The 13,191-nt window shown below is 39.8% G+C and overlaps 1 protein-coding gene and 1 pseudogene across 4 annotated transcripts in view; both read right to left on the minus strand.

Annotated features, from left to right (window-relative positions):
- The window catches only part of Sbf2 (SET binding factor 2), a 412,775-nt gene that overhangs the window by 52,361 nt on the left and 347,223 nt on the right, over positions 1 to 13,191 (minus strand). For 3 of the 4 annotated variants that reach the window (XM_029556331.1, XM_029556330.1, XM_017803274.2), the window contains 5 exons: positions 11,302 to 11,447; positions 10,384 to 10,582; positions 5,451 to 5,647; positions 2,543 to 2,683; positions 1,596 to 1,691 (listed from right to left, as the gene is read on the minus strand). In XM_029556331.1, the coding sequence (XP_029412191.1) occupies positions 1,596 to 1,691; positions 2,543 to 2,683; positions 5,451 to 5,647; positions 10,384 to 10,582; positions 11,302 to 11,447 (779 nt within the window). The remainder of the gene's footprint in view (positions 1 to 1,595; positions 1,692 to 2,542; positions 2,684 to 5,450; positions 5,648 to 10,383; positions 10,583 to 11,301; positions 11,448 to 13,191) is intronic. The other variant, XM_008853457.2, reaches the window with a different exon arrangement.
- LOC103750437 lies at positions 7,524 to 9,921 on the minus strand (annotated as a pseudogene).

Raw genomic sequence — 13,191 nt, forward strand, 5'->3', positions numbered from 1 at the left:
CAAAAGGGAAAAAGGTATATTTTGCAAAACAGGGCTTATATGCAGACTCTGAAACCATGTTCTAGAATAGATAATTAATGGACTACTTGTGATTTGCAGGAAAAAGTCTTGAGTCTTATAGTCCTGTCAAAATAACCATAACATTCTTTGTGACACAGGTAATAAAAAGATTAGCAAATCTTAAATTTAAAAGCTCAGCATGGATTTAAAAACATGGGCCAGATGAATTTTAGTAACAACAAGTAGCCAGTAAGACCAATCTCTTTCTTTAGGGACGCTTACATGATTTTGCCTTTTTCTTAAGCTATGACTTGTTTTTTTTTTTTGCTTTTCAAACAAAATTTGGGAACAGTAATAAATTCTATGGATGACAAGGGGGCCTGTAAAGGCAGTTAATATACTGGCAGACAGAACTGACATCCAAATAGCAAAACAGTAGTAGTCCACATTCAAAATGTTCAGAAGGGTAAAATTTTGTAGGTGCAACGAATAGCATACTTATGCCAAAAAGCAACCTCCTAAGCTAGTACATTAAGGACAACAGCACATGTGAAGCAGCCATAGGGGTTTCAAATGATATTAATCTCAGAATAGGCTTAGCTTCATAATGGAGCTTTCCCCATAAGGCAATCTCAGGTTGCCTGAACTCCCAGAGTGCTGGGTTTGATTCTGTACAGTCCAAAAAGTGATGAGGGCAGTGAGCAGACTACAATCAAATACACTAGTAATACACAGAATTAACTAAAATTATTAGAGGGTGAATATGAGGACAGTTTTTCAAGCTAAAGATCTGAAGTGTCAGAAATTAAACTTAGTTTTTAACTTCTGAAGCTGGCCTTAAACCCACGATCTTTTTGTCGGAGCCTCCTAAGTGCTAGGAGTATAGGTGTATGCCAGCACACCTGAGCAAGGGTCAAAATGTGAAAGTTATGTGGTGGTAGAGTTTTAGGTTAGTAAGAGGAAGAATTTCCTAACAAAGAGTTGCTAACATATGCAAAGGATTACTTTTGGGAAGAAGTAAATTTTCCATAATTGACAATATCCAAGCAGACACAAGATCATCCAAGTGGTATGTTTTCAAGGAGATTCAGTATTGTATGGGAGTGAGAAGAAAACCTATGCAGACCAGAGTAGAAATACTACTAATCTTGTTTCCTTATGCCAGCACTATAGCCCAGAGGAAGTGGGGGAAAGAGAAATCTAGGTAGCATTTTAGCTTGTCCTCCAAACTAGTATTTCAGAAAATAGCAAAATTAATAGGTTTTGGAAGCACAGCCTTGGTCTGATATCACTTCTTTCTCCCCTGTGAACTTGGTGGATCTTCCAGGGCTGATTCACTATTTAAACATGCTTCTCTCACTTGCAGTTTTCCCATACTCATCAATATGTAAGACATCATTAATGATTATACTCATTGTCCCATAAGGCAAAACTCCTTTGTTATCATACTAGTATTAAATTTGATCATTCATTAGAGAAGAATAAGAAAAATCTGAAACCATGATTAGTTGATTTTTGAAAGTAGCTACTATCTAGAAAAATGCTTTCTGCTTTCAAGCTTACCAGTGCTCAGTTATAAAGTCAGTCTTACTAACCTCCTCGAGCAAAGCTATTGGATGGGTTTACATCCAAATGTCCTGGCACTACCTGCTTAAGCACAGTGGACATTCTTGAAGTCCTCCTTTCAGTCCCTAAAGTCAACCAAAAAGAAGAACAAAAACCATGTTGTTTGGGTTAACATTACTCAAATGACAAAAAGTTATCTTCATGAGTAGCATGTCTAATTGCTGCCAAACACGTTACTTTTCCAAAGCTTTATTAGAGATCATAAGGCAATGTTATTATTTCACCAGCGATAACACATATTTGAAAGATTATAGTTAGGTTTGGCAAGTGCAATCAGAGAATTCAATGATAAGTGAAGCAAGGCATGCATGATGTTACTTTGCAAGAAAAGCCACTTTCTGCTTATGCTGAGCTGATTCCAACAGCTGATTAAGCCAGAGAGACCAACTTCTCAAGTCACATGCTCCTGTCTAGCACATGAGGGTTACCTCTACATGAACCCTTTGGGGTTCCATCACATGATGACTGAAACAGAATATTAGTACAAGTCTTAATGGCTTTTTCCAAATCTTTAGAAAACAAATTAATGCAAAAATCATAAAAGGCTAAATATTGGGATTTCAAATTTATGCACAATAATTTTCATAAATATACTTTTAATAATCAGATTTTCAACTTACACAATACTATTTTAAAGTTTATGTAAAGTAAATTCTGGGATAAAAAGATTTACTTTATGTTCCTTACCTCTTGGCCTTATTACTATTTTAAAAAGGAAATAATTGAATCTATACATAAAGTTGCTAGTTACTAAACATTAACAGTGGTACTCTCATTTCTAAGTAAAAGAACTAAAGTTATGGCCTTACAGGGTAAAAATTTTAAGGGGCCATGCCAAAGTAACTAAAAAGACTAACCCCAGTAACAGATCGGACCTTTCAGAGTAGTTGTCAAGAAAATTATTATTGTATCTTACCTGGAGATAGAGCAAGTGCTGGCCTGATGGCAAGGGTATTGTTGCCTCTGAGTTTCTGATGGACAGTAACTGCATTTAATAACGCCTGCAAGTATTTTTCTTGTTCTATGCTACTGGAAGATTCTAAAGAGGAGGTAGAAACTACAATACAAATGAAATAGATATCACATAAAATAATCTGTCTCTTTGTTAATAAAATAAGCTCTTACATACACTGGGTTTTACTTCCTTCACATAGTTTTATGCTACCACACCCAAATATAGAAACCAGTTCCACTTAAAACTCTGATCAATTAAATGGCTAGCTAGTCTTCTGGTGCTGGTTTCACCACATCTACTCACTTGCTCATCATTCTCCCACAAAGAGCCCACATCTGGAAAGACAGCACAGGACCACCCTTCCAAACACAGGTGTAGCTTCCCATTAACCAATCAAGTCAAAATGAAAATTCATAAACAACATCTCCTTAATGATCACATATTCTACCCATGATTCTATGAGGGAACAGAGAGGATAGGCTGGGTTTCCTTGGTATTCCAGAGTAGGTGGAGGTGAGAATTTCATAATACCAGAAGCCAGATTCCAATCATGTCACACAGGCCTAATAGGGGACATAAGCTAATAGCTTTGCGAATGGAAGCATGGAGGAAGAAAGGGAGAATATAGTAGTTACTCTTGCCAGATTCCCTGGTCCTTCTAAAAGGGAGACAAAAAGTAGACACAGACAAAAACAACTGAAAGCAAATAGTTGGCAGGAATATGAGCCTGGTCTGTGTACAGCAAAACAGTATCACTGAAATGGGTTTGGATACTTTATCTATTTGTTATTTAAAAATATTTGTTACTTTTATTTCATGTATGAGTATATTGCCTGCATATGTGTTGTGCAGTGCCCATGGATGTCAGAAGAGGGCGTCAGATCCTCTGGAACTGGTGTTACAGACAGTTGTTAGCTGCCATGTGGGTGCTGAGCCAATCTCTCCTGCCGTGTTTATTATCTGGAGACAGGGTCTCATGTAGCACAGAATGGCCTCCAACTCACTATACAGGTGACACTGATTTTGAAATTCTGATCCTCCTCTCTCCACCTCCGCCAGTGCTGGAATTACAGATGTGCCATCCCTACTTGGCAGGCTCAGGCACTTTAAGGTGGCATCAGGAAGGGGTTCATTAAACGGACAAGAAGAAGTCATAAATTTTCTTATTACTTCAGAAAATAAATAGCACTATTTTTATTTACTCTAAGATGCCATTATTATACTTTATTTTAAAAACATTTTATTATTATTTTCCATGAGTGTATTGTCTGCATGTACATAAGTACACCCATGTTGTACAGTGCCTGGGGAGGTCAGAAGAGGGTGTTGGATACCCTGGAACTAGAGTTATGGAGGGATGTTAGACATCATGTGGGTGCTGGGATTTGAACCTGGGTCAGTGCTCTTAACCACTGAGCCATCTATTCAGCAACCATTATTACACTTTATAAAATTAAAGATGTCATCAATTATAAGATGCATGTGCTGTTTTAAACTATGATATTATCCACATCAATCAATTAGGAGGCATACCTCAATTTCAAAGACATCAAAAGTAAGCAAATGTGTTTATTCAAAAATATACAATACAGTAAATCCATATTTAGATAAATCAGAAAACAGTGGAGTAACTCTCACTTTTTTTCCTACTAAAAGCTCAGTGAAGCTTGTCAGTACTCCTGAAATGACAGACTTTATATACTTATATATGCTTGTGCTCTACTATACACTCTGGCTTGGGAAGTCCCAGAACAGAAAGTGGTAAACATCAATTTCCTTTAACTACCAGCGCTGAGACTCCAAGCCAGGCAGCATGCAGTAGTACTGTGTGTGCTGCTCTCAGTCAAGCAAAATAGGAGGGACACATTGGCCAGTGTTCAGGAGGAAGTGGATGAAAACACAACTCAAAACCACACAGTTTACGTGCTCAAAGATTCTGGGTTTACTTAAATTCTAAAGATGTAAGAATGCTATTCCTTTAATTATATCTAATACATTAGTAGGCCATAGTTTAACTAGAACCCATGAGAAAGTCAGCAAAATATAGCTCAAGACTTTACTGCTTTAGCCATGTCCTTAGGGCAAAGGACAGTATCACTTCCTATTTCCCTGACTTCCTAAAACAGCATTTTGGTTGAGTTTACTGTTGTTGTGTATGTGTATTGTAGGAAGAGGACATGGTGTTTCATACCATGTGGGACAAAACCGCTACTTGCCTCTGTTAAATGTATTTGGATACTTCTCAGAAAAAAGAAAACACTGGTACAATCTAGTTTTCACTAGTAGATATTCTAGTTTTCTAGAATCAAAACAGTCTACAACCAAAGACTTCATATTATACTAATTTCTGTTGAAAGTTGAAGTGGCCAGGCATGGTGGTGCACGCCTTTAATCCCAGCACTTGGGAGGCAGAGGCAGGCGGATCTCTGTGAGTTCAAGACCAGCCTGGTCTACATAGTGAGTTCCAGGACAGCTGGGGCGACAGGGAGACCCTGTCTCAAGAAGACCAAAAAATAAAAAAATAAAAAATTGAAGTGAAGACAAGATATACTAAGTGTGATAGTAAATTCAAGGTGGAGTCCCACAGTGCAAAGTCCAATTCTTACTTCAGCACAGTCCTGTATATATGTAGCACAGTGAAAAAGCATTGATGACCCCATACAACTGGCATTCCAGGTTTTATTCCCTTTACTTTTAGCAAGTCTCTGTTTGGGTCTCACTATGGTATACAGGATGGCCTCAAACTCCTGGGCTCAAGTGACACTGCCTTAGTCTCCCAAGGAACTTAGACTACAGGCATGTGTTACTATGCTTGGCTTATTTTTAGGAATATTTTCAAGTGAAAGTTGTGCTGTAGAGAGATGCTTACCAGCTTGAGGGGAGTTTTGAGATTTGAAAAGACCAACAACTCCCTTCCCATGGAATCCTCCAGATCGGAGGAGCAGAGTACCACTTCTTGAGTTCTTCCAACATACAACGGGCAGGCGATTGTGTCGATAGCAGCGGGCTACTCTTGGTAAACTACTGTCTTGTATAGCCTGAGGTATGACTAAAAGGCCAGGATAGCTTTAGGAATGCAGAGAGAGAAAGGAATTAGTTGGGGAGAAGGGAAAAGAAATAGGAGAGAGAAGATATAAAAACATAATTAGCTGGGCGTGGTGGTGCACGCCTTTAATCCCAGCACTTGGGAGGCAGAGGCAGGCGGATCTCTGTGAGTTCAAGTCCAGCCTGCTCTACATAGTGAGTTCCATGCCAGCTGGGGCTATAGGGAGACCCTGTCTCAAAAAGACCAAAAAAAAAAAAAATCATAATTGTGGTAAAAGATGCCTGACATAAAAATTTACCATGTTATACTTTTTTTTTTTTTTGAGATAAGGTCTCCCTGTATCCTCAGCTGGCCTGGAACTCACTATGTAGACCAGGCTGGTCTTGAACTCACAGAGATCTGCCTGCCTATTTCTCCCGAGTGCTGGGATTAAAGGTGTGTACCACCATGCCTGGCCATGTTATACTTTTTTAAGATCACAAGTCATTGGCATTAGGTATATTAGGAAGGCTGTTCATTATCACCACTACCCATTTCTAGAACTTCTAGTATTTATTTCCTAACTCCTCTCCCAAATCCCTCCTCCGTATTCCTGCTAATCCCCTTCTTCCCGCCAACAGTTGTTTTCTGCTTTCATGCCACAGGTAATATACACATGTACACACACACACACACACACACACACACACACACACACACACACTCTCTCTTAAATCTGGATCTCCAGAGACAAAATGTGGTATTCTGTCTTCCACCAACTTCTCCTTTCCCCCTTACTTCCCACATAGCCCTCCTTTCACTTTCATGTTAATATATTTAAGTGTGGACTCTGCGTATGAAAGAGACCAAGGAATATGTATATTTCTGAATCTGGTTTATTTTGCAATAACATGATGATCACCAGCTCCATCCATTTTCTGAAAATGATATAATTTCATTTTCTGTAGTTGAATAAAATTCCATTGTGTATATATACCACATTTTCTTTATTCATCTTTCAACAGGCATCTAGGCTGGTTTCATATTTCAGTTATTGTGAACAGTGCTACAGTAAATATCGACGTGCAAGAATGTCTGTGGTAGCCTGACTTAGACTTCTTCAGGAAGATACCCACAAGTGGAACAGCTGAATCATATGGAAATTTTAGTTTTGGAGGTACCTCCATTTGAATTTCCATTGTGACGACATCAGTTTACATTCCCACCAGCAGTGTAAAAGGTTCCTTTCCCCTAATCCTCACCATCATTTGGTGTCATTTATTTTCTTGACAATAGCTATTCTGAGTGTGATCTCAATGCATTAATTTGCATTTTTCTGATGATTAAGGATCATTAACGTTCTTCATATATTTATTGGCCAGTTCTTTAAAGCGCTATCTGCTCAATGTATTTGTTCATTTATTAAATGGATGATTTGTGTTTAATTTTCTTCTTGGTTCTTTCTATATTCTCAATGTTAATCCCTAATTGAATGTGTGGTTGGCAAAACTTTTCTCCCATTTTTCAGGCTATCTTTTCCCTTTGATAAAAGTTTCCTTAGCTGTAGAGAAGCCTTTTTATTCTTTATTTTCCCTAAAATTATATTTACATTTCCTCTCAGTACATCTTTTTTTTTTTTTTAAATGCTGGGCATGGTGGTACATGCCTTTAATTCCAGCACTTGGGAGGAAGAGGCGGGCAGATCTCTGTGAGTTTGAGGCCAGCCTGGTCTACATAGTGAGTTCCAGGCCAGCTGGGACTATAGGGAGACCCTATCTCGAAAAGACCAAGTTGTTAGCTGTCCTGCGGGTGCTGGGATTTGAACCAGGGTCTTTTGGAAGAGCAGCCAATGCTCTTAACTGTTGAGTCCTCTATCTCTCCAGTCCCTCCCAGTTCAAGCATCTCTGCTGGAACTTCTCAGGAATGTGCAGATCCCCACCCAACATTTATACCTTTATAGTCCTTGGTGACAAGGCCCTTCACAACTTACACAATGCTGTCTTTATTGATACCAAACATCATCTGGTTTCCCACTTCTTGGTACTTGGCCAACAGCCAGGCAGGTGACAGTGACTCCAGGATCATCTACTACTGCAGTGGACACTGCCTCACCTATGCCACTTTCACAACAGTGCTCCCCACCTTGAGGATCCTGTCCTTGGTTGCAAGGGCACTGTCAAGGATGAGCTTTCTGTAGAGGGGCTTGATGATGAAGGGGTCCAGCATGCAGATATTGAACTTCTCCTTCTTTAGAAGCTCTGTTGTGGCCAAGGTCTTATGCAGGACCACACCAGCCCTGATCACTGTCACCTGATCATCCATGGTTTTCAGAACCATCTTGGCTGTCTGCCTTGGAAATTCTCATTGCTTCTGTAGATGAGAGTATTTTCTGGGCAGCTGATCTGGATGGAGCAGATACTTTTTGTAATGGCTGTTAATTCTACTGCCTTCTCTTGCAACTCCATTGCTTGGGTAAGACTGTTGACCTGGGGATTGACCAAAACATGGCCAGGTCTTCTAGGGCCATCTGAGTGGGACCATCTTCTCATCTTCCCCTGGTGGACATTCCACAATGGATGCTGTAGAAGTTGATACTGCTTTCAGAGATGGCTGCCATGAAAATCTGGTCAAAAGCCAGTATGAAGAAGGCTACAAAAGTGCTACATAAGGGCACTGTCCTGTTGCACGTGGCAGTCTGCAGCAATGCTCACCATGTTGTTTGGCAATTTAGAACTTAATAAAATGGTCTGGGAGCTCCTTTTCGAAAACCTCTGAGAAGGTAGATTCTTAATGTACCATCCAGGATGATGATGCAGTAACTGGCATGGCCTAGCTTGGTCAGGGCCTGTTCAGACCTTGCAGGTAGGTGGCTGTCTTGTCCACTTTGTAGCTGGGTGTGGTGGGTATGTAGATGTTTGCAATGTCCACTAAAGAAGCATCCTCCTGCAGGGAAAGGCCAGGGTCTTCTTTCTGTGCTGATCCTAGCTGTAGATCTCCTGGATGATCTGACTGGCCATATTTATGAGTAGGGGAGCGTCCCATGACATGACTCCTTGTATTGTGATCCTGAAGGTCTTTTTGTAAAAAATAAAATTTATTATTTTATGTGTATGAGTGTATTGCCTGCATATAGGCAGGTGTGCCCATGTCGTGTAATGCCTGTGGAGGTCAGAAGAAAGTGTCAGATTTCCGGGAACTGGAGTTATACATGGCTGTTTGACATCATGTGGGTGCTGGGAATCGAACCTGGGTCCTCTGCAAGAGCAGCCAGTGCTCTTAATCACTGAGCCATCTCTCTAGTCCTGCCCTTGAAGGTCTTGGTGTTAATGACTGTCAATTTGTGGTTGGCCTGGGCAGAGGCCTTGCATAGTTTTTCCGTGATGGTATGCCAACTAAAGGCCTCATAGTACTTCTGGTAGATGTCCCCCTGGTGCTGTGGCAGAGATGGGTAGCTCTGGCTCAGGCAGTTGCTGTCAACATTGGCAACAAGGTTGTCCAGCTGGTAAATAAGTGAAGGCCATGGCTCCTGACATGGTGCCACCATTTCCACATTTTCTAGCATGCAACAGACCCAGTAGCTGGTTTTGTTGGATTATTTGCCTGTGTAGGCTATCTCACAAGCAGTTCTGAGGCCCTGGCCCAGGGAGCCTGTCTAAGTCAGAGCTGATCTTTAGGTTCAGCAGTTCTACCTTGGGCCCAGATTATATACAGGATGAGAGCTGTGTGGCCACTGGAGAGCAAAAAGTGATCATTGCAAGGGCTCAGGAGATCCAGGGCCTTTAAGCACCTGGTATTGAAAAAGGAAAGCCATGACCTCAGCAGCTTTGCTGCATGATGTGGGGTGGCCCGAGCCCATTGCTGTGGTGGCCAGGATGGAGCTGATGTCAAGTGACTGGCTGTGTCCTTCAGGGTCTGCAGCTTCTGCTGGTCTGGCTTGTAATAGCCTTCCATGTTGCAGTTGGGTGAGGGTGAGGATGCCAATGGCAGAGACACAGAGACTGTGGTTCAGGCAGTGACTGGCAGCTGCCCAGGTGTGCAGAAGCTCTTTAATTTCATGCAATCTTATTTGTTAATTCCTGCAATTATTTCCTGAGCTATTAAAAATTCTTTTCAGAAGGTCCTTGCCTATGTCTACATTTTATTAATGTCACAGAGATCTGCCCGCCTCTGCCTGGGATTAAAATTGTGTGCCACCACACTCAGTTCATGAGCTTAACTTTTTTGAAGATTAGCAAGAAGTGACAAGTCTGTTAATTTATATTCTCTAGTAATATTCCAGGAAAATACTCTTGACAACTTGAGAGCCCCCATCTACATCTGAGTCAGCAAATTATAGCCTAGGGCCAAAGTCTGCCACATCTATTTAACTTCTTAGTCTACGGCTGCTTTTGTGGAAGAGCTAAGTACCTGCAATAAGAGACCATATGGTTTGCAAACTGAAAACATTTCCTCTCTGGTCCTTTACAAAAAAATGTTTACAGTTCCTTGGCCTAGAGCAGACTTTACTCTCACTCAAATGCCTGGGCAAATCTATTCTTGTTTTAAACTAGGAATAGAAAGACAAAGAAAATGAAGAAAGGGTACAAGCACTGTCACCTTCTGCTCTAACACAGGTACTTTTTAGTGATATAATTGTTCTGAGTGCCTGCTCATATTGCATGAAAAGTATCTCTTAAGTATACACATCCCTGGGGTTCCTGCCTTGTGTTTCTAGAATTTTTCAAAGAGTCAAATGGGAAATAAATAAAGGTCCTTTTTGGATTCCACTGCTACTTACCTCCGGCACAGTGAATACAGCCTATTGGAAGCAGTGATTCGGAAATACTCTGGTTTTGAGCGGGAGGAGTTGCCACTTATGGTTCCCAAACCTAAACGCTGATAGTCTCTGAAACAAGCTTTCTCTACCAGCTGTTCCATTGTAGATTTCTCTGAGGCCTTCAGAGTTGTGCTTGTAGGGAGTTCACTGTCATCTGAAACTGACAGGCAGACATAAGTTTTGTCAAAATTATTAGCTCAAAGTAAAGCACTCAGAACTTCTTAAAATTTTAATATTTTAATTTTATGTGTATGAGTATATTGCCTGCATGTGTGTAAGTGTACCTGTGCCATGCAATGCCCACAGGGGTCAGAAAGAGGTGTCAGATTCCCTGGAACTGGAGTTATGGATGGTTGTTAGCCACCATGTGGGTGTTGGGAATCGAACTTGGGTCCTGTGCAAGAGCAGCCAGTGCTTTTAACTGCTGAGCCATCTCTCCAGTCCCTTAATTTTAATTTTCATATGACTCTGAGCAGTCCAAAGTTCTATTAAGTGGTTATTTTAGTAATGGCGTGGTGGATCTTTCCATTGGCTACAGAGGTAAGTTTGTACATATTATTTCTTATTTTGGGAATGCAAACACACACAAACCCCAGCACTACAAAAGTAGGTGTGGTGGCACATGCCTGTAATCTCAGCACCTGGAAGGTGCATATGAGAGGCTCAGAAATTTAAGGTAAGTTTGAAAAAATCTTTTTCTTTCTTTCTTTCTTTCTTTCTTTCTTTCTTTCTTTCTTTATTTATTTATTAGTTCAGAGAAACTGGTAAGTACTTACAATCTTTTCATAAAGTTTTTGTCCATCAAACTTTAAGTGCAACTTTAAATCTTGCTTTATGCATACAGCAAAGTTGAATCACAGGAAATAGGTTCTCACATACCAGACATGTCATCCTCTTCGTTCCACCCAGGGCGGTTCACCCTCTCTTCTGAGATTGCTCCTGTCCTCTTCTTCAGCAGGTACTGCCGCCCAATTGTCATCTTCCCTGCCCTTTTGGCACCTTTTACAATTGTTTTCGAAAAAGTTCTAGGAGTCATAAAACCAAATAAAATGTCATTTTTTTTTTTTTTGTATTTTTGAGACAAGGTCTTCCTGTAGCCCTAGCTGGCTTGGAACTCACTATGCAGACCAGGCTGGCTTTGAACTAGCAGAGGTCTGCTTGCCTCTGCCTCCCAAGTGCTGAGATTAAAGGTGTGTGTCACCACGTATGGCCCAAGAATGTCAATTTAATATGAAAGCACCATTATTTTTGACATCTATATTGCACAAAATTTTTCCTTCTCCATGCCCACAGCCTCATAGGTGATAGGTATATACTCTGTACATAGTCTTGTTAAGCTTCTCCTTTATATCACTTTTTATACTGTGGATAACTAATTTCTCTTAAAAAAAAAAGGTCATTGTACTTAGGACACTGCTTTAGGCAAAAAGTGTAAGAACTAAAGTGTGATACAAACTACTCCTGATCATGCAGATCTTAAATTTCACGGTTTAGTTTCTGGATCAAGCATTCTCATGCCTATCCTAGTTATCCGCAACACCGCATCTGCCGCTGTTCACAAAAATCATGCCTGCAAAAGTCTTCCTGCATGAAAAGTCCCCTTTCCTTCAATTCAAATATGACATTGATGGTTGGCAACACTTTTTCTTATTTCTTGAATGTTTTAAGTATGTTTATGTGTAAGGAGCCTTGCCTCTCATTAGCTGTAAACCTTTTGAAATATAGAAAAAGAATAATTCTTTTTGAGAAGAGAAAAATAAGAACTCATATTTCTGCGAATCAGCTTTAATTAAGGGGGCACTAAGATATAAATCACTTACTAGTTAAAAGGGCAGGCCAGATGATTCAATATGGGTAAAAGTGCTTGCCATCAAGCCTGATTACTCGAGTTCAATCTCTGGGACCCACATGGTAGAAGGAGAGAACCAACTACCACAAACTGTTTCCTGACCTCTATACATACCTCATGGCACGTGTGCACATATATACATACATACATAAATACACACATGACAAATAAGTAAACATGATTAAAAAATCCGGGCCAGTGAGATGGCTCAGCAAGTAAAGGAGCTTCACACAAATAAAAGTAGTTTAAAAAATTAAAAAAATTAAAAGGAGTTAAAATACTTTATTTATTTAAATAGCCATTTCTTGATGATAGAAAATCTAGACACAGAATGTTTACACTTTGCACTTAAAGAAACAAATCTGGATTAATTAGCTAGAAGTGAAACTTTTGAGTCAGATTGTTCTAGATTATGCTCCTGTCTAACACAAAAAATAAGATTCTTTTTGTGTTTTCTTCCCAGTCTATGAACTGTGATAAGACTTTGTCTATTATCAAATAAAAGTCCACCTTTAGTTGTCTGTAATATAAACTAAGGGGTGAGAAACATGATTTAGATAACTGCTGGGAAACACAAAATATTGATATTCTCCAAATAAAACCCACTGTAAATCACTTGAAGAGTAATTTAAACTCAATGGCATTTTTGAGAAAACTTTTCATCTGTAGCTAAAACCTTTGTTCTCACGTCCTCAGGGCAGTTCTTTAAAGTTGTGTTATCTCTCTTGTAGCTGATATAACAGATTTTATAAAAATGAATGTTTCTGAAACTAATATGTCATTTTTTTAGACTTTCTAAAAATAACACACACTATCCAAACTTTGTTTCTTCTATTGTGGGCTGGGGATAACAACACAAGCTCCTCTATGACTATACAGTGCTAAGATAAATGGTTAGCCTACTGTTATAAATCCACAGG

Source organism: Nannospalax galili, unplaced genomic scaffold (assembly GCF_000622305.1).
Source record: "Nannospalax galili isolate Female #2095 unplaced genomic scaffold, S.galili_v1.0 scaffold44, whole genome shotgun sequence".
Taxonomy (NCBI): Eukaryota; Metazoa; Chordata; class Mammalia; order Rodentia; family Spalacidae; genus Nannospalax; species Nannospalax galili.